A 25,772-nucleotide genomic window follows, 5' to 3' on the forward strand; every position below is an offset into this window, starting at 1 on the left:
TATAACAAAATGCCTCATGTTTCTTCACAGGAGTGTAATATAAAATTGCACACAAATAAAATCAAAAACCTGGTTAAAGATATGTTTTTTTAAATGAGTGTCTTAATAGATGGTTAGCCATAAAGCAAGAAGGATCTACTTAGGAAGAGTACATTCCACAGATTTGAGAGTCCTCTGGTGTAGTGTTAGAGTCCCTATCTCTGGGCTAGATGTCCAGGTTAAAGTCCAACTTGTTTCAGAGGTGTTATGATCCATACAAAAAGATTGAGTAAAAAATATCTATAGTTGTGAGTGTTGGAGTGAAGAAAATCAAGGACACAAGAGACAAGCTGAATACAGAGCTCTCAGAAGGTTTAAGACTGAAATAGATTACAGGCATACGGAGGGGAGAGTCACTCAAGCGGGAATTTTAGACTATGGTATTTGTGAAGCAGGAGTCAGTGTCTCACACGAGCTTATAGCACCATCCCCATTTCCCCTTCTTCTTAAAAAGCTGTCTTGTGTTGAATATACTCAATTATCCATCCACTCAATTTCAAAGAAAACATTTGTGGAATATGATAATCACTCAGCCAGCATTTGTTGTCCATCCTAATTGCGTCCAAGTAGCTTCCTAATGCCATTTCAGAGAGGCAGTTAAGAGGCAACCACATTGCTCTGGGCCTGAAGTCATATGTAGGTTAGATTCCTATTCCTACAGAGAAGTAGTGAATCACATGGACTTTTTACAACAATCATCAATGTTTAGCTTCGTAATTCTAGATCTTTATTCAATTAAAATTTCACCACCTATCATGGTGGGACACAAACCAATACCGACAGAATACTAGCCCAGGCATTCTGAACCACTAGCTTAGTGACATTACCACAATGCTACTGCCTGATAGTAGCCATTAGCATAGAGTCATAGAAATATACAGCACGTAAAACAGACCTTTCAGTCCACCAGATATCCTAACCTAATCCAGTCCCATTTGCTAGCACTTGGCCCAAATCCCTCTCAACCCTTCCTATTCATATACCAATCCAGATGTCTTTTAAATGCTGTAATTGTACCAGCCTCCTCCACTTCCTCTGGCAGCTCATTCCATACATGCACCACCGTCAGTGTGAAAAAGTTGCCCCTTTTAAACGTTTCCCTTCTCACCCTAAACCTATGCCCTCTAGTTCTGGACTCTTCCACCTCAGGGAAAAGACCATGTCTATTTGCCCTATCCATGTTCCTCATGATTTTATAAACATCTATATGGTCACTGCGAAGCCTCCGATACTCCAGCCCCAGCCTATTCAGCCTCTCCCCGTGGTTCAAATCCTCCAATCCTGAAGGGAGGCATTAAGGTACCAATAAAATAAAGAAAGAGAAGCAAAATAGAGGCAAAAATTTTGGTCTCATCTTACACTCTCCTACGCAGCATTTCTGTGAAATCCGCGACTCAAAACCATCTCAGCTTCATTCAATTAAAAAGAAGCTTAAGAAAACACAATTTATCCTTAACTGGGATATGGTTACATGAATCCTATTGACTGACAAATTGAAATATAGACTTTGTGTGAACTAGCCTGTAGTAAAATTGTCGAGGAGAAAGTGAGGACTGCAGATGCTGGAGATCCGAGCTGAAAATTAGATTAGATTACTTACAGTGTGGAAACAGGCCCTTCGGCCCAACAAGTCCACACCGACCCGCCGAAGCGCAACCCACCCATACCCCTACATTATCCCTTACCCCTTACCACTACGGGCAATTTAGAATGGCCAATTCACCTGACCCGCACATCTTTGGACTGTGGGAGGAAACCGGAGCACCCGGAGGAAACCCACGCAGACACGGGGAGAACGTGCAAACTCCACACAGTCGGTCGCCTGAGTCGGGAATTGAACCCGGGTCTCCAGGCGCTGTGAGGCAGCAGTGCTAACCACTGTGCCACCGTGCCGCCCATTCCTGAAGAAGGGCTCATGCCCGAAACGTCGACTCTCCTGCTCTTTGGATGCTGCCTGACCTGCTGCGCTTTTCCAGCAACACCTTTTCAGCACGAGTAAACTTGTAACCATTTTCAAGAACTTTTCAGGTACATTGTGTGATTCTATATTTACGATTCTATTTTGAAAGTTGGGGTTCAAAGCATAGTTTGTTTAGTGGTAGGGTTCTTGTGGTACGGTGGTAGTGTCCCTTCCTCTGATCTAGGAAGAAATGATTTTGTGATTATCATCCAGGGGGAAGAAAAAACCCTCAATATTTTATATTTCTGGTTCATTTCCCTGTCATTAATAATTTGACATTAAAAGTACACGACTCTGTACCATTTTTCAAATCCAACCTGGTATAGAGGTATGTTGCAACATCTCAAAACAGGTGGATCAGGAAATATCATTATTTCAGTAGCGCAGGAAAAGTAGGAAATTGTGATGTTATTTGGAAGAAAAGTGTAAAACATTTTTATTTGGAATAAGGAAAATATAAGACTGAAAGGGTGTAGGTGAATTTCATATGAAAAAACTAATTAATTCCAAGAGTTCAGGTGTAACCAGCAGAATATCTTCCTATTTTTTTAAAGCTCTTTGTCACAGCCAAGGTGTTGGGTTGGTGTCCGGAACGATTGTGAGGAACCTCTTGTTCTCCTGGAGACTGAGATTGTGGACGGTCCGGTGGCAGCAACAGGAAGTGAGAGTTTCGGAGCTGAGGTTTGTTTGTTTTTCTTTAAAAAGTATAAATATTTTAAAACTTTGAACCGTCCTGTTTGGTTTCTCAGCTGGATGTACCTTTTGTGTTTGTCTCTAAACCTCTTCCCTCATTTGGTGCCTGGCTCGGTCCGTCAGTGTCAACAATCCCCTTTTTACCACCACATTAAATACATTATTTATTATTTATTTACTTTAGGCCGCTCTCTATCTGACAATATTTACAATCTCGTGTTTTACACAATGATTGGTAAAACCAACCAGGGGTGAGACTAGTTTCTTAAGTAATTAACTATTTGTGATTATCATCCAGGGGAAAAAACCCTCAATATTTTATATTTCTGGTTCATTTCCTTGTCATTAATAATTTGACGTTAAAAGTACACGACTCTGTTCCATTTTTCATTTAGACAGTGGCTGATCTGAGACCCAACTCCATGTTATACATAAGGATCCACACCAGCTTTTACAGTGTTGGACTGGGGTGGACAAACTTAAAAAAAAATCACACAACACCAGGTTATCATCCAACAGGTTTGTGTGGAGGTGCTAAGGTGCTTCGAAAGCTAGTGCCTCCATATCAAACCTGTTGTTATATTACCTGGGGTTGTGTGACTTTTAACTTTTTACAGGTGCACCATTGAAAGGATACTGTCTGGATGCATTACAACCTGGTATGGCAACTGCTCTGCCCTACAGAGGGTGATGTGCACAGCGCAGACCATCATAAAGGAAACCTTCCATCTATGGACTCCATTTACATAGCTCGCTGCCACGGAAAGGCTGCCAAAATCATCAAAGACCCATCCCACACCAATAATGATCTCCTACAGCCTCTCCCGTCAGGCAGAAGATACAGAAGCCTGAACGTTCTCACCTACCTCACCAGTAGGTTCAGGGACAGCTTCTTCCTGGCTGTTCTTGTACTATTGAGTGGAGCTATAGGGAGAGGTTGAACAGGCTGGGGCTGTTTTGCCTGGAACATTGGAGGCTGTGGGGTGACCTTTTAGAGGTTTACAAAATTATGGGGGGCATGGATAGGATAATTAGACAAAGTCTTTGCTATGGGGTGGGGGAGTCCTGAACTAGAGAGCATAGGTTTAGGGGTGAGAGGGGAGAGATATAAAAGAGACCTAAGGAGCATCCTTTTCACACAGAGGGTGGTACGTGTATGGAATAAGCTGCCAGAGGAAGTGGTGGAGGCTGGTACAATTACAACATTTAAAAGGCATTTGAATGGGTATGTGAATAGGAAGGGTTTGGCGGGATATGGGCCGTGTGCTGGTAGGTGGGACTAGATTGGGTTGGGATATCTGATCGGCATGGACGGGTTGGACTGAAGGGTCTGTTTCCGTGCTGTACATCTCTATGAATCCATGACTGTCTGGCCTCAAATAATGCTGACCTTGCTAATGTTCATCTCTCTTGTAAGCCCTGTGCAATGTAACCTGTATGCCTCCGTCTAAATCTTTTGTTCTGTACATCCTTGCTTACTATGATTTGCCGTTACAACTCGTGAACAAAGCTTTTCACAGTATTTCAGTACAACTGACAATAAATAAATCAATTATTCTGTCAATAAACCAATAAAAAAATTGAGTGAGCAAAGACCTGGCAAATTTGTATTTTTTCTTTCACACATGGGATGTGGATGTTGCTGGCTGGGTCAGCATTTATTGCACTTTGGATGCTGCCTGAACTGCTGTGCTCTTCCAGCACCACTGATCCAGAATCTGGTTTCCAGCATCTGCAGTCATTGTTTTTAACCTCATTTACTGCCAGACCCTGGTTGCTGTTAGGAAGGTGGATGTGAGCTACCTTCTTTAGGAAGACCCACAATATCCTTAGGGAATTCTGGGATTTTGTCCCAGCAACATTGAAGGAGCGATGATATATTTCCATGTCAGGATGGTGATTGGCTCCGAATGGGACTTGCAGGGGGTGGTGTCCCAATGTAACTGCTGCCCTGGTCCTTGGTTGGGAGTGGTTTTGTACTTGGAAAATGCTGTCTCAGGATCTTTGATGAATATCTGCAGTGCGTCTTGTCGGTAGTAGAAATTTGATATTCAAAGTACAAAGTGGAAAAGTGTGAAATTGTCTATGTTTGCAGAACAAAAAAAAAGCATATCTGAATGTTCAGAACTCGGATGCAGAGAGATCTGGGTGTTCTGGTGCATGAATCTCAAAAGGCTAGTATGCAGTTATAATCCATTTAGGAAAGTTAATAGAATGTTATGGATTATTGCAAGGGGAATTGAATGCAAAAATAGGGAGGTTATGCTTCGGTTATACAGGCGTTGGTAAGAGTTGAAATGTGTGGTGCTGGAAAAGCACAGCAAGTCAGGCAGCATTCCAGGAGTGGGACAGTTGATCTTTCGGGCATAAACCCTTCATCAGGAGGGGTGGAGAAAGGGGGCTGAGAGATAAATAGGAGGGTGAGGTTGTGGGGGAAGGTAGGTGGGAATGCGATAGGTAGAAGCAGGTGGGGGGTGATAGTGATAGTGATAGGGTGGAGCAGATAGGTGGACAGGTAGGACAGTTCAAGGACAATTTGGCGGTGCCGAATTGGAGGGTTGGATCTGGGATGAGGTAGGGGAAGGGGAAGCAAGTAAATTGGTGATGTTGATGTTGATGTTGATTCTGTGTGGTTCAAGAGTCCAAAGGTGGAAGATGAAGCGTTCTTCCTCCAGGCATCAGGTGGCTAGGATTTGACAGTGGAGGAGGCCCAGAACTAGCATGTCCTTGGCAGAGTGGGAGGGGGAGTTGAAGTAGTTAGTCACAGGGTGGTGGGGTTGGTTGGTGCAAATGTCCCAGAGATGTTCTCTGAAACATTCCATGAGTTGGTGTCCTGTCTCCCCAATATACAGGAGACCACATTGAGAGCAATGGAAATAGCAGATGAGGTGTTGGGATGTGCAGGAAAATCTCTGCCAGATGATGTGGAAAGATCCTTGGGGCCTTGGATGGGGTTGAGGGGGGAGGTGTGGGCTCAGGTTTTACACCTCTTGTGGTGGCAGGGGAAGGTGCTGGGAGTGGAGGGTGGGGGCCATGGACCTAACGAAAGAGTCACGGAGGGAATGGTCTCTGTGGATAGGGGTTGGGGGGGGTGGGGGCGGAATATATTCTTGGTGGGTGTGGTCTGACTGTAGGTGGCAGAAATGGCAGATGATGATGCATTGTGTCCAGAGGTTGGTAGGGTGGAAGGTGAGGACAGGGAGGTTCTGTTCTTGTTGAGGTTGAAGGGGTGAGGTTCAAGGGGGGAGGTTTGGGAAATGGAGGAGATGTGCTGGAGGGCATTGTTGGTCACGTGGAAGGGGAAATTGTAGTTCTTGAAGTTGGAGACCGTCTGGGATGTCCTGGAGTAGAATTGCTCCTCCTGGGAGCAGATACAACGGAGGCAGAGGAAGTGGGAATAAGGGATTGCTTTTTGGATGCTGCCTGACCTGCTGTGATTTCCTAGTGCCACACTTTTTGACTCTGACTCTCCAGCATCTGCAGTTCTCACAATCTCCTAGGTGTTGGTACGACCACATCTGGAGGATTGTTTATCCAAAAGCATGACCACTTCCATCTCGAAGGAAAGAGCAGCAGATATATGGAAACGCCACCATCTTCAAGAGGTGGTGTTCCCATATACAACTAACCATCTTGACTTGGAAATATTTCGCCATTCCTTGGCTGTCCCTGGGTCAGAATCCTGGAATTTCCTCCCTAATAGCATTGTGGGTCAATCTGCAGCACGTGAACTGTAATGGTTCAAGAAGGCAGCTCACCCCCACCATCTCAAGGGTGAACTAGGGATGGGTAATTAAACATGGCCAGTGACACTTTCATCCCGCAAATGAATAAATTAAAAAAAGAACAAAAGTAATTGTCACTGTATATGGAAGTGTGTTGGTCACTCAACTCAAGGCAGAATACTGCAGATGCTGGAAATCTGAATGTCAGAGAACCACAGCAGGTCGGGCAGCTTTTCTGGTGAGAGAAACATTTTAATGTTTTGAGTTCCCTTTCTTCAGCAATTTCTGTTTTGATTTGTTTCGGATCTCCAGCATCCATACTTCTTTTATTTCCATATTATCCAGCATTGCCCTAAACCCCTTTTAATGTGCTTGGATAGTAACAAGTCTATCATTCTCAATTTAAACTTAACAATGTAACTGGCACCAGTTATTTAGAATAGAGAAATGAACGATCAAACTTTTTTTTTAAATGCTAAAGGTCAAATATTAGGTCATTCCTTGGCCTTTTCTGTTGTAAAGACTTGTTGAGTCCTTACTGACAGTTTCTCTCGGGAAAGCAAATATCATTCTGACGAAGGGTCACAGACCCTGAAATCACACAGCTTAAAAATACGGGGTAGACCATTTAGGACAGAGATGAGGAGAAACTTCTTCACCCAGAGAGTGGTGGGTGTGTGGAATGCTCTTCCCCAGAGGGCAGTGGAGGCCCAGTCTCTGGATTCATTTAAGAAAGAGTTGGATAGAGCTCTCAAAGATAGTGGAATCAAGGGTTATGGAGATAAGGCAGGGAGCGGATACTGATTAGGAATGATCAGCCATGATCATATTGAATGGCAGTGCAGGATCGAAGGGCTGAATGGCCTACTCCTGCACCTATTGTCTATTCGACCTGTTTCTATCTGTGTTGGCTGACTGAACTTTTTATTCATTTCTGGGATGTGGTTATCACTGGCTAGGTCAGCTTTTATCGATTATTCTATTACAAAAGGGAATATGCTTGTCAAGCTGAAAGGAATTCTTTCCCATCCTAATTTTCTTTTCCACATTTAGGGGCCATGAGGGCTTAGACAGGAGAGAATGTTGCCAAACAGCACTAACTGCATCAGGAATAGGTCAGCACGTAGCAGAAGCGGGGACAGAAATCACAGACCCTCACCCCCCAACCAAACACAGTGGGCTTCTCAAAAGCCTGGGCCCTATTTTCATGACTCCAATTTATACCCCTGTTTTGGACCCAAGGGTAGCATCCTTGCCCTTGAGCCAAGTTGTTGTTGGTGTAACTCGAGGACTTGGATTCTGTGCTGACACTGAGGGATTGATGCAGGGTTGGAGGTACTGTCTATTAAATGAGATTTTAAATCAAAACTGTCTACCCTCTCACCTAAAAATCTAATAGCACTATTCAAAAAGAGAGACCCCTTCCCTCTGGAAAATATTTATCTTTAAACAATTAAGGAACTTGGTTATTGACTTCCCTGTGTTGCTTATAACACTTCAGAAAATATGTAATTAAATGTAAAGTGTTTTGAGGACAAGACTTTTTGTTAATTCCAGGGCTTCCCTGTTGATGGCTGAATTGGAGAAGTTGGCTGATGATCTCCTCACTCAGCCGTGGATCTCGGTGCGGATTGGTGACTCTCCTTTCTTGCTGAAGGCCACTTTCAGCGACACTGCTTACAAGTTGATGCTCTGGGATCACAGCAGTGTCTGGTGGGAGGAGATGAACTCGGACGATCTGAAAGAAAGGGCTCAGGTATGTCTCTGAAATGGCATATCTCTGAAATGGCATAGGAAACATGAGCGAGAGCGATGACCCAAAAGGCCCAGCTCCAGTTGTTCGGCTAATCTCAGGAGCAGATGAAGACGATTCGCTCAGAATCACAGGGTCATGCTGCACGGACACAGACCCTTCGGTCCAACCCATCCATGCCGACCAGATATCCCAACCCAATCTAGTCCCACCTGTCAGCACCCGACCCATATCCCTTCAGACCCTTGCTGTTGATATACCCATCCAGATGCCTTTTAAATGTTGTAATTGACCCAGCCTCCACCACTTCCTCTAGCAGCTCATTGCATACACACACCACCTTCTGCGTTAATAAGTTACCTCTCTACTTCGTTTAAATCTTGCCCCTCTCACCTTAAATCTATTACCTGATAGTTTACACTCAGGGCACCCTCATCATCTCTTCCCCTCTTTCTCACTTCAATACCCCTTGCGTCTACAACATAAAACCAGCATTTTCCAGCCCCTTTCTGTTCTGAACAAGAGTTAGGTCAGACACGAGACATTGACCATTTCTCTTTCCACTCAACTTTTCTGATTTGCTCACTTCCTCCAGCATATACTGGATGGACTACATTACCCATGCTGTCTTTTGAGTCCTGCGTTTGCACGCTGAAGGCTGGAAGCTTGTCATTGGACAAATGGTTCAGTCCACAGGTGCTGATGGGAGTTGCAGTTCTGACAACTCCTAGAGCCTGTTCACCATTCAGCTGCTTCATGACAGATCGTTACTCCATTGGCCTACTTTCATAACTTCCAATAATGTTCTCATAAAAATATCAATCAATCTGAATTTTAACATTTTCCATTGACCTCTACTCTTCCAACCTTGAGCGATGTGGTGGAGAAATCTAGATTGCAACTACCTTGTTTGTGACCGGATTGTTTCTTAACACCACTCCTGTCCGGCTTGGCTCTCAGTTTCATAGTCATAGTCATAGAGATGTACGGCACTAACAGGGACAGGAATGGCTATTGCAGGTTCCAGAGTTTAAATGTTTTAGTAGGGTCAGAGGTGGGGGTAAAAGAGGGGGAGGTGTGGCATTGCTTGTCAAGGATAGTATTACAGCGGTGGAAAGGACGATGGAGGAAGAATTGCCATCTGAGGTAGTTTGGGCTGAGGTGAGAAATAGGAAAGGTGAGGTCACCCTGTTAGGAGTTTTCTACAGGCCTCCTAATAGTCCGAGAGACGTAGAGGAAAGTATTGCAAGGATGATTCAGGAGAAGAGTGAAAGTAGCAGGGTGGTTGTTATGGGGGACTTTAACTTCCCAGATATTGACTGGGAAAGCTATAGCTCGAGTTCGTTAGATGGGTCGGTGTTTGTCCAATGTGTGCAGGAGGATTTCCTGACACAATATGTAGACAGGCCAACAAGAGGTGAGGCTATACTGGATTTGGTTCTAGGTAATGAACCAGGCCAGGTGTTAGACTTGGAGGTAGGTGAGCACTTTGGGGACAGTGACCACAACTCGGTGACTTTTATTCTAGTGATGGAGAGGGATAAGTGTGCACTGCAGTGCAGGAGTTATAGCTGGGGGCAGGGAAATTATGATGCGGTGAGGCATGACTTAGGATGTGTGGATTGGAAAAATAGGCTTCAAGGGAAGGACACAAATGTTATGTGGAGCTTGTTCAAGGAGCAGCTATTGGGTGTCCTTGATAAGTATGTACCAGTCAGGCAGGGAGGAAAGGGTCTTGTGAGGGAGCCGTGGTTTAATAAGGGATTGGAATCCCTTGTGAAAGGGAAGAGGGCGGCCTATGTAAAGATGAGGTGTGAAGGTTCAGTTGGGGCGATTGAGAGTTATAAGGTAGCCAGGAAGGATCTAAAGAGAGAGCTAAGAGCAGCGAGAAGGGGACATGAAAAGTCCTTGGTTGGTAGGATTAGGGAAAACCCTAAGGCTTTCTATAGGTATGTCAGGAATAAAAGGATGACTAGGGTAGGTATCGGTCCAGTCAAGGATAGTAGTGGGAAGTTGTGCGTGGAGGCGGAGGAGATTGGAGAGACACTAAATCAATACTTTTCGTCAGTATTCACTCAGGAACAGGACATTGTTGCTGAGGTGAATATTGAGTCACAAATGATTACAATGGATGGCTTTGAGGCATGTAGGGAAGAGGTTCTGGGAATACTGGAAAGGATGAAGATAGATAAGTCCCCTGGGCCTGATGGCATTTATCCTAGGATCCTCTGGGAAGCTAGGGAGGAGATAGCGGAACCATTGGCCTTGATTTTAATGTCATCGTTGTCTACGGGAATAGTGCCAGAAGACTGAAGGATAGCGAATGTGGACCCCTTGTTCAAGAAAGAGAGTAGGGATAGCCCGAGTAACTATAGGCCAGTGAGTCTCACTTCTGTTGTGGGCAAAGTCTTAGAGAGAATTGTAAGGGATAGGATTTATGAACATCTGGATAGGAATAATGTGATCAAGGATAGTCAGCATGGTTTTGTGAAGGGCAGGTCGTGCCTCACAAACCTTATTGAGTTCTTTGAGAAGGTGACCAAGGAAGTGGACGTGGGTAAAGCAGTAGATGTGGTGTATATGGATTTTAGTAAGGCATTTGATAAGGTACCCCATGGTAGGCTACTGCAAAAATTACGGAGGTATGGCATTGAGGGTGCATTAGAGGTTTGGATTAGGAATTGGCTGGCTGGAAGGAAACAGAGGGTAGTAGTTGATGGTAAAGGTTCATCTTGGAGTGCAGTTACTAGCGGTGTACCACAGGGATCTGTTTTGGGACCGTTGCTGTTTGTAATTTTTATAAATGACCTGGAGGAGGGGCTTGAAGGCTGGGTGAGCAAGTTTGCGGATGATACGAAAGTCGGTGGAGTGGTGGACAGCGAAGAAGGATGGGGCAGGTTACAGCGGGATATAGATAAGTTGCAGAGCTGGGCAGAAAGGTGGCAAATGGAGTTCAATGTAGCAAAGTGTGAAGTCATTCACATTGGTAGGAGTAACAAGAAGATGGATTACTGGGCTAATGGTAGGCTACTTGGTAGTGTGGATGAACAGAGGGACCTTGGTGTCCATGTACACAAATCTCTGAAAGTTGCCACCCAGGTAAATAGTGCTGTGAAGAAGGCATATGGTGTACTGGGCTTTATTGGTAGAGGAATTGAGTTCCGGAGTCCTGAGGTCATGTTGCAGTTGTATAAGACTCTGTGCGGCCTTATCTGGAGTATTGTGTGCAGTTTTGGTTGCCATACTATAGGAAGGATGTAGAGGCACTGGAACGGGTGCAGAGGAGGTTTACCAGGATGTTGCCTGGCATGGTAGGAAGATCGTATGAGGAAAGGCTGAGGCACTTGGGGCTGTTCTCATTGGAGAAAAGAAGGTTTAGGGGAGATTTGATAGAGGTGTACAAGATGATTAGGGGTTTAGATAGGGTTGACAGTGAGAACCTTTTTCCGCTAATGGAGTCAGCTGTTACTAGGGGACACAGCTTTAAATTAAGAGGGGGTTGGTATAGGACAGATGTTAGGGTAGATTTTTTACTCAGCGGGTTGTGAGTTCATGGAATGCCCTGTCAGTAGCAGTGGTGGACTCGCCCTCTTTATTCAAGCGGGCATTGGATAAGCATATGGAGTTATTGGGCTAGTGTAAGTTAGGTAGGCTTCGGTCGGCGCAACATCGAGGGCCGAAGGGCCTGTACTGCGCTGTATTTTTCTATGTTCTATGTTCTAAGGTTATGTTTTGCAATTCCTTCGCCAACTCTCCCAGAAATAAGGAAATAGATTCCCTTCATCAAACATTTTTCCCTTATGAAACACCTCCTGTAGATCACCTTCAATCTTTAATATTTGAGAGAAAGCAAGGCCTGTGTAACATAGAATTATGGCATTCCTACAGTGTGGAAACAGGCCCTTCAGCCCAACAAGTCCACACTGACCCTCCAAAGAGTGACCCATTCAGCCCCATTCCCCTTCCCTATTGCTCTACATTTACCCCTGACTAATGCACCCAACCTACACATCCCTGAACACCATGGGCAATTTAGTACGGCCAGTTCACCCAGCCTGGCAATCTTTGGATTGTGGGAAGAAACTGGAGCATCCGGAGGAAACCCACGCAGACACGGGGAGAATGTGCAAACTCCACACAGACAGTCGCCCAAGGCTGGAATCGAACTTGGGACCCTGGCCATGTGAGGCAGCAATGCCACGAATAGAAACATTGAGAGCATGATTGGTGAGGACTTCCCGAGTGTTTGATGTGTGCCGCACAGCAGACCTTTGAACAAAGTTATAGCTCGCAGAATGAAAGAGACTGTAGCACGTTGGCTGAGTGAGTGAAAGCAGAGATTAATGGATAAAAAGCAGGAAGTGCCCGAGAGAGTCAACAGGACTGGCAGCATCCGTGGAGAGAAAAACAGTGTGTCTGTGTGTGTGTCTGTGTGTGTGTCTGTGTGTGTGTCTGTGTGTGTGTCTGTGTGTGTGTCTGTGTGTGTGTGTTTCAAGTCCAGTATGACTTTTCCTCAGACCTCCTATTCTTCTGTTCTGAAGAAGAGTAATGCGTTAGGGAGATAGTTCCAGGAAGTGCCCCAGTGACATTGAAGGAGCGGCAATATATTTCCAAGTCAGGAAGGCGAGTGGCTTGGAGGGGAACTTGCAGGTGATGGTGTTCCCAGGGAGCTGATGTCCTTGTCCTTCTGGTTGTCGAGGTCACTTATTTGGAAGGTGTAGTCTGGGAAGCTTTGATGAATTTCTGCAGTGTAACTTGTAGATGGTAAACATTGGTACTGAACATAAATGGTGGAGGATTTGGATGTTTGTGACAGTGAAATGGGCTGCTTTGTCCTGGATGGTGTCAAGTTTTCTGAGTGTTTTTAAAGTTGCATCCATCCAGGCAAGTCGGGAGTATTCCATCACACTCCTGACTTGTGCTTTTATAGATGGTGGGTGGGAGTTGGGAAGTCAGGAGATGAGTTGCTTGTGGCAGGATTCCTAACTTCTGAATCGCACTTTTATAGCTACAGTCTTGTTTTGACCCAGGTTATTAGTGGTGGGAGGTTAAGTGATGATGCCATTGAATGTCAAACCGTGATGGTAAGATTCTCTCTTTTTGGAGATGATCTTAGCATGGCATTTGTGTGGTACAAATGTTACTTGCCACTGTCAACTCAAGCCTGGATATTGCCCAGTTCTTGTTGCATTTGGACAAGGACAGTTTCAGTATGTGAGGAATCATGAAAAGAGGGGGTGGTGTGGCACTGTTAGTCAAGGACAGTATTGCTGTTGCAGAAAGAACATTTGAGGACTCCTCTACTGAGTTAGTATGGGATGAGATTAGAAACAGGAAAGGAGAGGTTGGGAGTTTTTGATAGGCCTCCAAATAGTTCCAGAGATGTCGAGGAAAGGACAGCAAAGATAATTCTGGATCAGAGTGAGAATAACAGGGTAGTTGTCATGGGGGATCTTTAACTTTCCAAATATTGACTGGGAATACTATAGTTTGGATACTTTACATGGGTCAATTTTTGTCTAATGTGTGCTGGAGGATTTCCTGACACAGTATGTAGACAGGCCAACAAGAGTCGAGGCCACATTGGATTTGGTACTGGGGAATGAACATGACCAGGTGTTAGATTTGGAGGTAGGTGAGCACTTTGGTGATAGTGACCACAATTTGGTTATGTTTACTTTAGTAATGCAAAGGGATAGGTATATACCGCAGGGCAAGAGTTATAGCTTGGGGAAAGGCAATTATGATGCAATTAGACAAGATTTAGGATGCATAGGATGGGGAAGGAAACTGGAGGGGATGGGCACATTTGAAATGTGGAGCTTATTCAAGGAACAGCTACTGTGTGACCTTGATAAGTATGTATCTGTCAGGCAGGGAGGAAGTGGTCAAGCGTGGTAGCCGTGATTTACTGAAGAAGTTGAATTTCTCTTCAAGAGAAAGAAAGAGGCTTATGTTTGGATGAGATGTGAAGGCTCAGTTAGGGCGCTTGAGGGTTATGGGTTAAAGACTTAAAAAGAGAGCTAAGAAAAACCAGGAGGGGACATGCGAAGTCACTAGCGGATAGGATCAAGGAAAACCCTAAGGCCTTCTATAGGTATATCGGAAATAAAAGAATGACTAGAGTAAGATTAGGGCCAATCAAGCATAGTGGTAGGAAGTTTGTACGTGGAGTCAGAGGGGAAGGGGAAGGGGAGGGCGAAATTAATACTTTTCATCAGCATTCACGCTAGAAAACGACAATGTGGTCAGGGAAAATACTAAGACACAGGTTACTGAGCTTCACGAGGAGGAGGTGTTAGCAATTCTGGAAAGTGTAAAAATAGATAAGACCCCTGGGCCGGATGGAATTTATCCTAGGATTCTCTGGGAAGCCAGGGAGGAGATTGCTGAGCCTTTGGCTTTGATCTTTATGTCGCCATTGTCTACAGGAATAGTGCCAGAAGACTGGAGGATAGCAAATGTTGTTTCTTATTCAAGAAGGGGAGTGGAGACAACCCTGGAAAGTATAGACCTGTGATCCTTATTTTGTTTGTGGGTAAAAGGTTGGAAAGGGTTATAAGAGATAGGATTTATAATCATCTAGGGAGGAATAAGTTGATTAGGTATGGTCAACACGGTTTTGTGAAGTGTAGGTCGTGCCTCACAAACCTTATTGAGTTCTTTGAGAAGGTGATCAAACAGGTGGATGAGGGTAAAGCGTTGATGTGGTGTATATGAATCTCAGTAAGGTGTTTGATATGGTTCCCCATGGTAGGCTGTTGCAGAAAATATAGAGGAATGGGGTTGAGGGTGACTTAGCAGTTAGATCAGAAATTGGCTAGCAGAAAGAAGACACAGGATGGTGGTTGATGGGAAATGTTCTCGCTGGAGTTCAGTTACTCGTGGACGACTTCAAGGATCTGTTTTGGGGCCAGTGCTGTTTGTCAGCACTGGATGAGGGCGTAAAAGGATGGGTTAGTAAAAATGCAGACAACATTAAGGTCAGGAGCTGTGGGTAGTGCCGAAGGGTGTTGTAGATTACTGAGGGACATAGATAAGCTGCAGAGCTGGGCTAAGAGGTGGCAAATGGAGTTTAATGAGGTGATTCACTTTGGAAGGAGCAACAGGAATGCAGAGTACTGGGCTAATGGTAAGATTCTTGATCGAGATCTCTCTGCTCATCCACACTATGTCCATGTACATAGATCCCTGATTGTCACCCAGGTTGTTAGGGTTTTTAAGAAGGCATATTGTGTGTTAGCTTTTATTGATAAAGGTATTGAGTTTCAGAGCCATGAGATCATGTTGCAGTTGTACAAAACTCTGATGCGGTCGCACTTGGAGTATTGCGTACATTTCTGGTTGCCACATTATAGGAAGGATGTGGAAGCTTTGGAAAGAGTTCAGAGGAGATTTACTCGGGTGTTGCCTGGTATGGAGGGAAGGTCTTATGAGGAAAAGCTGAGGAACTTGAGGCTGTTTTCATTAGAGAGAAGAACGTTGAGCGTTGACTTAAGTGAGTCATCTAAGATCATCAGAGAGTTAGATAGGGTGGACAGTTAGAGCCTTTTTCCTCGGATAGTGAAGGTAGCATGAGGGGAAATAGCTTTAAATTGAAGGGTGATAGATATAGGTCAGATGTCAGAGTAGTTTCGTTACGCAGAGAGTAGTAGGGAAGTGGAATGCACTGCCTACAACAGTAGTAGACTCGCCAACTTTAAGGGCATTTAAATGGTCATTGGATAAACATATAGATGAAAATGGAATAATGTAGTTCGATGGGCTTCAGAGTGGTTTCACAGGTTGGCACAACATTGAGGGCCGAAGCGCCTGGACTCCGCTGTAATGTTCTATGTTTTCAAATTAAACTAGTCCCACCTGCCTACGTTTGGCCTGTTAGCCTGCAAACCTTTCCTATTCATGAATTTTTCCAAATGTCTTTTAATAGTTGTAACCATATCTACATCCACCACTTCCTCTGGCAGTCCATTTCATACACAAACCATTCTCTGTGTAGGCAAGTTGTCCCTCATGCCCTCTCATCTTAAAATTATGTCCCCTAGCTTTGAACTCCCCCACCTTCAGGAAAAAGACCTTTGATATTTACCTTATCTATTCCCCTCTTCAACTGATACGAGACGAGGCAACCCCCAGTGCTTTGCAAATCATAGGTCCAAGCTCACCTCTTCCATCTGCGCTGCACTACATTCACCACCCATCATAGTTCGAATTGTGAATATACTCAAATTGTATCTGCTCAGTCAGATGAGAGAGGTCAGCTTGTGGGAATTGAACGTTTTGCATCTCTACCTCTTTGAGATGAATTCTCATGTGTTTTTATTTGTTATAGTTTGGATGTTTCTCATCTACCAAGAGCACTTTCCCTCCCACCTCACAGTAGTCTGCGGGCTTGCAACTCTTCCCTTGGTTAAATAGTTATATTTGGGATTTAGAACCGCTAGCCAAGGTTGCTGCTTTCCCCATTGTTTATTGAATGCATGTGTTGCTGCCACAATAGAGGCTGTGAAAGGGCAATTGAACAGTGTATATACAAAGAAAGGAACCACTTCCATTTCGAATAGCCGTGACTCACTGGATGCAGAGGTGATTTACCAGAATGGTTCCACAGGAGGAAGATTTTATTTAATGGTCACTGGACCTGAAATGTTATCTCTACTTTTTCTCCACAGGTGCTACCAGACCTGCTGAGTTTCTTCAGCAATTTCTGTTTTTTGTTCCTGTGTTTCAGGTGCACAGCACCTGCAGTTCTCAGTTTCATTTTAATTAATGGTCAGGCTGGAGAAGCTGGAGACGTTCTTCTTGCATCCAAGGAGATGTGGGGGCAGTTTAATTGAGGTGTGCAAGGTTATGACGGTTTTGGATAAGGTAAACAAACAAAGAAGGGATGTTTCCATTAGCTGATCAAACTGTGGGACACAGATGGTTAGGTGGTACACGGGATTGTGCAAGAAATAATTTTTTTACACAGTGAGTGATAATACTCTGGAACTTGTTATACCCCTGAGGCTGGTGTTTTGGACATTTTTAATTGTTCTGCAAGAAAACTGAAAGCACGTCATGAAATGAGCTTGCAGAATGATGTACTGGAACAGGATTGACTGGATTACTCCACGTACAGCTATGTAAGATTGATGGGCTGAATGGCCTCCAATTCTATGAAATGTACAACATCAAGGTAAGAGAGCATAGAACGCAGAAGTGTGCAGCACAGGGATGGGCCCTTTGTTCCATGATGTTGTGCCAAACATGACACCACATTAAATGAATCCCACTGTCTGTCCTTGCTCCATATCCCTCCATTCCTTGCCATATACATGTGCCTATCTAAAGTCTGTTAAACACCTCTATCGTACCTGCCTCCAATGCCACTCCCTGGCAGCGAGGTCCACACTCCTCCCACTCTCTGTGTAAAACTCTTGCCTCTCACATCTACTTGGAACTTGCCCCCTCTCACCTTAAATGCATGGCTTCTTGTACTAGACATTTCAACTCTAAGATCTTCTCATAATCTTAGGCACTGTTGTCGGCATGGTGGCTCAGTGGTTAGCAATGGTGTCTCATAGTACTACTGACCTGGGTTCAATTCCAGTCTCGGGCGGCTGTCAGTGTGGAGTTTGCACGTTTTCCCTGTGTCTGGGTGGGTTTCCTCCCACAATCCAAAAATGTGCACGTTAGTTGGAGTTGCTAAGTTGCCCGTAGTATTCAGGGATGTGTCGGTAGGGTGTGTTAGCCATGGGATATGCAGGATTACAGGGATTGGATAGGGGTCTGGAGGCGATTTTCTTCAGAGGGGCAATGTGAACTTGAAGGACCAAATGGCCTGACTCTGCACTGTCGGGATTCTGTGATTCTATGACTATGATTCTGTCTTTTCAGGAATTGAACAAACGGCTGAAGGCGCCGGTAGCAGCGTTCTGCCGGTATCTCCGTGAGGCTGTCAGCCCCCTGCTGCGAGGCGGAGGTGGGGATCCCCTCCCTGGCTTCATCTGTGAGCGAGCTCGAAACCTGCTCAGCATCAGCTTGAGGAGCGAGTTATCCGGCGTGCCTTTCTATTGGACCTTCCGCTGCACAGAGGCCCCCATGGGCATGGTATGTACCGCACCCACGCCAGTTTCTGCTGAATGGGGAGGGGGGTGATGGAAGGGAGATCTAATCAGGATGACGTACGGCTGACTGGATAATGTTGCAGGTTAGGGTGCTTTCCAGTCCATCATCAAAATTTGGTATTAATACAATCAAATGTTAAAATCAGGCAACAGACATGCATAGAGTCGTACAGCATGGAAACAAGCCCTTTGATCCAACCAATCCATACTGACCATAACCCCAAACTAAATTAATCCCACTTGCTCCAAACAATTCTTATTCGTGAACTCATCCTTTTAAATGTTTTACCCGCATCCACCACTTTCTCTGGAAGTTCATTCCACACACACGCCACTCTCTCTGTGAAACAAAACTGCCCGTCGTGCCCTTTTTAAACACTTCACCTCTCACCTTAAAAATATGTCCGCTAGTTTTGAACTCCCCACCTTAGGAAAAGACCCTTACCATTCACCTTATCCATGCCCCTCGTGAATTTTTTAAACCTTTGTAAGGTCACCCCTCAATTTCCTACGCTCCAGCGAAAAAGGTTCCCCGCCTATTTATATCACTCAAACCTTCCGGGCTGTTCTGCTCTCTGGCATTTTATCAAATTGTGGCTGATCTAGGCCTCATGACTTTGCCTACCTTTTGTCCTATATCCTTGAAGACCAGTGCCCAACAAATGTCAGTCTTCAAAAGCTACAATTTAGGGAAAAGAATTCTCAATTTCTTCTACCCTTTGTCTGCAAAGGCGTTTGTTGACATTCACCCCTCACCCCCCACCCCCCCCACCCCCCACGGTGCAGCAGTCTCTCCTCTGCAGGTGAGGAAAAGCTTCTGATTTTGAACCGAAGCTGACAACCCTGACCTGTCATTGTGCAAGAGACCAGCATCCAGGACTTTGTGATTCAGCGTTGTCACTTTCTTACTGTTCTTTTAAGCGACTTGTTGGCTAAGCCCATATTTCTTGCACATCCCTAATTTCCCTGGAGAAGGTGGTGGTGAGCTGATTATTTAGCTACTGCAATCCAATGTGCAATGCTGTAATGGAGGACTTCCAGGATTTTGACCCAGCGACCATGAAGGAACAGCGATATATTTCCAAGTCAGGATAGTGCATGGCTTTGAGGAGGCTCAGTGGTTAGCATTGCTGTCTCAGCGCCAAGGACCCGGGTTCGATTCCAGCCTCAGGCAACTGTCTGTGTGGAGTTAACACATTCTCCCAGTGCCTGCGTGGGTTTCCTCCGGGTGCTCTGGTTTCCTCCCACAGTCCAATGATGTGCAGGCTAGGTGAATTGGCCAAGCTAAATTGCCCATAGTGTTCAGGTATGTGTGGGTTAGGTGCATTAGTCAGGAGTAAATGTAGAGGAATAAGGTAGGGGGAATGGGTCTGGGTGGGTTACTCTTTGGAGTGTCGGTGTGGACTTGTTGGGCCGAATGGCCTGTTTCCACACTGTAGGGATTCTATTATTCGATGAGAACTTGCAGGGGATAATGTTCCGATAAATCTGCTGTCCTTGTCCTTCTAGTTTCATGGCACTTTTTGAAGAGATCTTGATGAGTTACTTTTTTTGCATCTTGTAGAGAGTGCTGTCTGCTGCTACTGTGTGACACTAGTGAGCAGGGTGAATGCTGAAGTAGTCAAGTGATATTTTAGCAATTGTGATAGTTTGTGTGAAGTCACTTACTCCAATGTTAGTGCATGTTTTTAACTTTAACGCAACTTATTTGCCTTGGGTTACTAAATGAAGGTTGGTAAAATGGCAAAATACAAAATTTGAAGACGTTAAACCAGTAACTTTTAAAATTAATCTTCTCTCCATGTTTAAAAGCACCGCCCACCCCCACTCACATAGCCTGTGATTGTTGGTTAAAACCTGCTTTGGTGATCAACTACACACAAGAAAGGTTTGGTTTCCATTAAGATTCAGAGGGCAGTTCTCCCTCCTGCTGAGATCAATACCACCAAAAACATTGAACCCACTAGTGAGTTTTGAGAAGATTTGTAGCTCAGTTTGAGGTTCTGGATGTAGGTTTGCTCATTAAGCTGGAAGGTTCATTTTCAGATGTTTTGTCACCATACTAGGTAACATCTTCAGTGAGTTTAGATCAGTGTGGTGCTGGAAAAGCAAAGCAGGTCAGGCAGTATCTGGGGAGCAGGAAAATCGAGCAGGAATAGAGGCGGGTTTCCAGCATCTGCAGTCCTCACTTTTGCCTAACATCTTCAGTGAGCCTCCTGACGAAGACTTCGTCCGGAGGCTCACTGAAGGTGTTACCGCGTATGGTGACGAAACATCTGAAAATAAACCTCCCAGCTCAGCAAGCAAATCTACATTGAGATTGAACTCTCTGCCATTTGCAGCAATGGGCCAATATTGCTATCTCATTCTAAACGTCATGTATGTTTTAACAATGAGATTTTGAAATGGATTAGGAGCAGCAGTCAGGCATGTTGAGCCCGCTCCACCATTCGGCCTTTACGGTTGGTCATTCACGGGGAGGACGAGATGGCCTCGTGGTATTTGGAAGAATGTCAGGAATGTAGGACTAATCTGAAACGAGGAATTAAGGGGGTATAAAGGGGTCATGAGATATCCCTGAGATGCTGCCTGGCCTGCTGTGCTTTGACCAGCAACACATTTGCAGATGAGATATCCTCAGCAAGCAGGATTAAAGAAAACTCCAAAGCCTTTTAATCATATATAACAGGGGAAAGGCTTGGCCACTCATGTACGAAGCAGGAAAGATATGCATGGAATCAGAGAAAATGGGTGAGATTCTTAATGCATATTTTGCATTGGTATTCACCAAGGAGAGGGACATGGCGGATGTTAAGATTAGGGATATGTCTTTAATTACTCTAGGTCAAGTTGGCATAAGAAGGGAAGAAGTGTTGGGTATTCTAAAAGATATTATGGTGGACAAATCCCCAGGTCCGAATGGAATCTATCCCAGGTCACTGAGGGAAGTGAGAGAGGAAATAGCCGAGGCTTTAACAGATATCTTTGCAGCATCCTTGAACACGGGTGAGGTCCTGGCTGACAGGAGAATTGCTAATGTTGTCCCCTTGCTTAAAAAGGGTAGCAAGGATAATCCAGGTAATTACAGACCGGTGAGCCTGATATCAGTGGTAGGGAAGGAGATATAGATATAGATAGCATATATAGAGAAGAAAATGGGCTTATCAGTGATAGGCAGCATGGTTTTGTGCAGAAAAGGCCATGTCTTCCCAACCTCATAGAATTCTTTGAAGAGGTAACAATTGATTGATGAGGGAAGCCATGTAGATATCATATACATGGGTTTTAGTAATGCGTTTGATAAGTTCCCCCATGGTCGGCTGATGAAGAAGGTCAAGTTGCATAGGCTCCAGGGTTTTCCAGCTAGGTGGATAGAGAACTGGCTGGGTAACAGGAGGCAGAGTAGTAGTGGAAGAGAGCTTCTCAAAATGGAGACCTGTGACCAGTGGTGTTCCACAGGGATCAGTGTTGGGACCACTGTTGTTTGTGATATACATAAATGATCTGGAGGAAGGTGTAGGTTTCCTCATTAGCAAGTTTTCAGATGACACTAAGCTTGGTGGAGTAGCAGATAATGAAGAGGATTGTCAGAGAACACAGCAGAATATAGATAGCTTGGAGAGTTAGGCAGAGAAATGGCAGATGGAGTTCAATCCGGACAAATGTAAGGTGATGCATTTTGGAAGATCCAATTCAAGAGCAAACTAAATAGTAAATGGAAATGTACTGGGGAAAATTGACGTACAGAGAGATCTGGGTGTTCAAGTCCATTGTTCCCCGAAGGTGGCAACGCAGGTCGATGGAGTGCTCAAGAAGACACATGGTATGCTTTCCTTCATTGGATGGGCTATTGAGCACAAGAGTTGGTGGGTCATGTTACAGTTGTATAAGACATTGGTTCGGCCACATTTGAAATACTGCACACAGTCCTGGTCACGACATTGCCAAAAGAATGTGGGTGCTTTGGAGAGGGTGCAGAGGAGATTCACCAGGATGTTGCCTGGTATGGAGGGCACTAACTATGAAGAGAGGTTGAGTAGATTAGAATTATTTTCATTAGAAAGAAAGAGGTTGAGGGGGATTCTGATTGAGGCCTACAAAACCCTGAGAGGTGTAGACAGGGTGGATAGCAAGAAGCTTTTGCTCAGAATGGGGGGATTCGATCACTAGGGGTCAGGAGTTCAAAGTGATAGGGAAGACATTTAGGAGAGATATGTGTGGAAAGGTCTTCACACAGAGGGCGGTGGGACCTGGAATGCATTGCCAATGGAGGTGGTAAGGGCAAGAATTATGGCGTCATTTAAGATGTATCTAGACAGATGCATGAATGGGTAGGGAGCAGAGGGATACAGACCCTGAGAAAATAGGCGACAGGTTTAGATAGAGGATCTGGATCGGCATAGGCTTGGTGGGGGCCAAAGGGCCTGTTCCTGTGCTGTAATTTTCTTTGTTCTTCGTATTATCACCGGACCGTTAATCTGGAGACCAAGGTAATGTTCTGGGGATCAGAGTTTGAATCCTGTTATCTCAGATGGTGAAATTTAAATTCTGTAAAAGTCTGGAAATCGCAGTCCTAATGATGACCATGAAACTGCTGTCAGTTGTTGGAAAAATCCACCATGTCCTTTAGATGTGGAGTTGCCAGTGTTGGACTGGGATGAGCAAAGTCGGAAGTCACGCAACACCAGGTTATAGCCCAACAGGCTTATTTGATTACACCAGCTTTCAGACTGTAGCCCCTTCATCAGGTGAAGTGCTCCAGACCCACAGCAATGTGGCTGACTCTTAACTGCCCTCAGGGTAATTAGGGATGAGCAATAAATGCTGGCCTGGCCAGTGACACCTCACCCCGTGAATGAATTTTAAAAAGTCACCTCCCTGCCATTTTCCGGACTATCCCTGTATCCTTTGATGTCACTTGTATCTAGAAATCAATTAACTCGGTCTTGAATGCACTCACTGACTGAGCTGCCGCAGCTCTCTGTGGTAGAGAATTCCAAGTTTTTATCACCCTCTGTATGAACAAATTCCTCCTGATTCAGAGCCACATGATCAAGAATCTCCAGCCAGGGAAATATTCGATGTGCACCCACTCTCTATACAAAATTTGTAAAATGCAATGCAATTACCTTCCTGTTGTCAGTGCTGTACAGAATGTCTTCAGTCTCTCCTGTGTGATAGACCAGCTGCTGAAATGATGTTACGTGGCTATCTGCAAGTATTGTTTTTAATTTTGGGGTTTAGCACTGATGCGACCAATATTTTTTAGATTAGATTAGATTTTTTTGTCCACTCCTACTTTATATTGACTAAGTTTAAGAAAAGAGTCAACCACATTGAAGTCATGTATAGGTCAGGAGCAAATTTCCTCCTACAAAGTGAATCATATGAGCATGAGAATCAGGAACAGCATTTGCCATGTAGCTGCTTGAGCCTGTTCAGCCGTTCGGTAAGATCACACCTGATTGGTTTTGTAAAATTCCTGTTTGGAGTGTGGGAATTTCTGGTGGGATCAACGTTTGTTGTTCATACATAATTGTGCTGGAAAGACCGGTGGTAAATTGCCATCTTATCCCATACAGTCTGTGTGATGTAGGTGGTCCTGTCAGGGCGGGAGTTCCAGGGTTTGTCTCAGTGACAGTGAAGAGAGTGGCACGGTGGCTCAGTGGTCAGCACTGCTACCTCAACAGCGCCAGGGACCAGGGTTCGATTCTAGCCTCGAGCGACTGCCTGTTGGAGTTTGCACGTTCTCCCCGTGTCTGTATAGGGTCCCCTCTGGGTGGTCTGGTTTCCTTCCACACTCCAAAGATGTGCAAGTTAGGTGGATTGGCCATGCTAAATTGCCTACAGTGTACCGACATACATAGTGTCCAGGGATATGCAGGCCACAGGAAATGCAGGATTACAGGGAAAGAGTAAAGAGGTGGATTTGAGTGGGATGCTGTTCGGAGTGAAGGTGTGGATTCAGTGGGCCGAATGGCCTGCTTCCACCCTGTAGAGATTCTATTCTAAGAAATAGCAAATATATTTCCAAGCCAAGGTAGTATGAGACTTAAAGGAAAACTTAGAAATGGTGGTGTTCCTGTCTGTCTGCTGCCTTTGACTTTCCAGATGATCGAGGTTGTGGGTTTGGAAGGTATTTTCAGAAGAGCATTGGTGAGTTATTGCAGGGCGTCTTGTTGATCTGTGTTAATCTGTGCTCTCTGATTGACTGGTCGACTGCAGAGTGTCTGACAGTTCGTTTCCGTGTCTGCCTGTTGCTGTATGACTTGCACTTCCAGAATCTATGGGGCTAGAGAAAAGTGCATGCTCTTAATGGGCTTTACCAGCTTGTTACATTGTGTTTCAGTTTGGCCCAGGGTTAACTGAATTTTGTTTGTGACAATGCAAACGAATGAATAAGAAATGTACTAGGAATTGATGTGTGGAGAAAGTATATTGCACTGCTAAAAAAATATTAGAGGCTATTGAGCACATCATGTCCAGATGGGTTGTCAGCAAGAGTAGGTCAGTATATCTCACTCTTCTGCCCGTTCTCTGTATTTTTTTCTTTAGCTGCCTATCTAATTGGCCTGTACAGATTGAAGAAAAATTATGGGGACATTCCCCATTTCCAATATCAAAGTAATGCAAACTGAACAGATGCCCCGGAAACCAATCATGAATTGCAGGGAAGGGACAGAGATTAGCTTGTATGATCAATGCTATGAATGCATTCAGAATGAACCTGGATCTGTGGTCCTCCCAATGAAAAAGTAAAATGCTGCAGCACTTACCAAGCCTGGAAAAAAATACTGGAAAAATCGGAGGCAAAGAGAAAACCTGAGGATGTTAGCAGCAGAATTGAGCAAGCGATTTTGGGGATTTGTTGTGAATCATGTCATCATTGTCTCAAAACCCATTCCTTTAGGTATACATTGGTAAGTTGGCTACCAAATTCCAGCATGTGTTTGATTTACAAAGCAGTGGAGTGGATCTGGAGATAATTAGTCTATAAAGTGTTATTGAGTTGAAAGTCAGATCAAGAGACAATAATTTTTGGGGACTCAACAGAATATTCCCACTCCTCTCCTCCTATGGTTTTAAAGTGAAAGCTTACTTGGACTCCACATACCTCCTGTGAGACAGCGTTCTCCCAAAGGAAGATAACCAAGTGTCATGCCCCATCTCTGATACCCATTTACAGTCATACAGCATGGAAACAGACCCTTCAATCCAGCCTGTCCACGCCGACTGTAATCCCAAACTAAACTAGTCCCAACTACCTTTGCTTGACTCATATCCCTCCAAACATTTCGTTTCCATGTACTTACCTAAATGACTTTTAAACGTTAAAACTGTACCCACATTCCACACACGAATCTCTCTCTGTGTAAAAAGATTGCCCCCATGTTGTTTTTAAATCTTTCTCCTCTCACCTTAACAATACAGCCCCTAATCTTCCATTCTAGGGATAAGAGGGCCTGTTATTCACTTTATCTATGTCCCTCATG

The 25,772-nt window shown here is 44.6% G+C and overlaps 1 protein-coding gene across 1 annotated transcript in view; it reads left to right on the forward strand.

The window, feature by feature from the left end:
• The first annotated feature begins 2,612 nt into the window (after positions 1-2,612).
• Positions 2,613-25,772, forward strand: part of nhej1 (nonhomologous end-joining factor 1) — a 303,975-nt gene continuing 280,815 nt past the window's right edge. Inside the window, exons 1-3 of the mRNA XM_060828261.1 lie at positions 2,613-2,680; positions 7,975-8,173; positions 18,050-18,262. Of these exons, the coding sequence (XP_060684244.1) occupies positions 7,988-8,173; positions 18,050-18,262 (399 nt within the window). The 5' untranslated portion in view covers positions 2,613-2,680; positions 7,975-7,987. The remainder of the gene's footprint in view (positions 2,681-7,974; positions 8,174-18,049; positions 18,263-25,772) is intronic.

Source organism: Hemiscyllium ocellatum, chromosome 7 (assembly GCF_020745735.1).
Source record: "Hemiscyllium ocellatum isolate sHemOce1 chromosome 7, sHemOce1.pat.X.cur, whole genome shotgun sequence".
In the NCBI taxonomy this organism is placed as follows: domain Eukaryota; kingdom Metazoa; phylum Chordata; class Chondrichthyes; order Orectolobiformes; family Hemiscylliidae; genus Hemiscyllium; species Hemiscyllium ocellatum.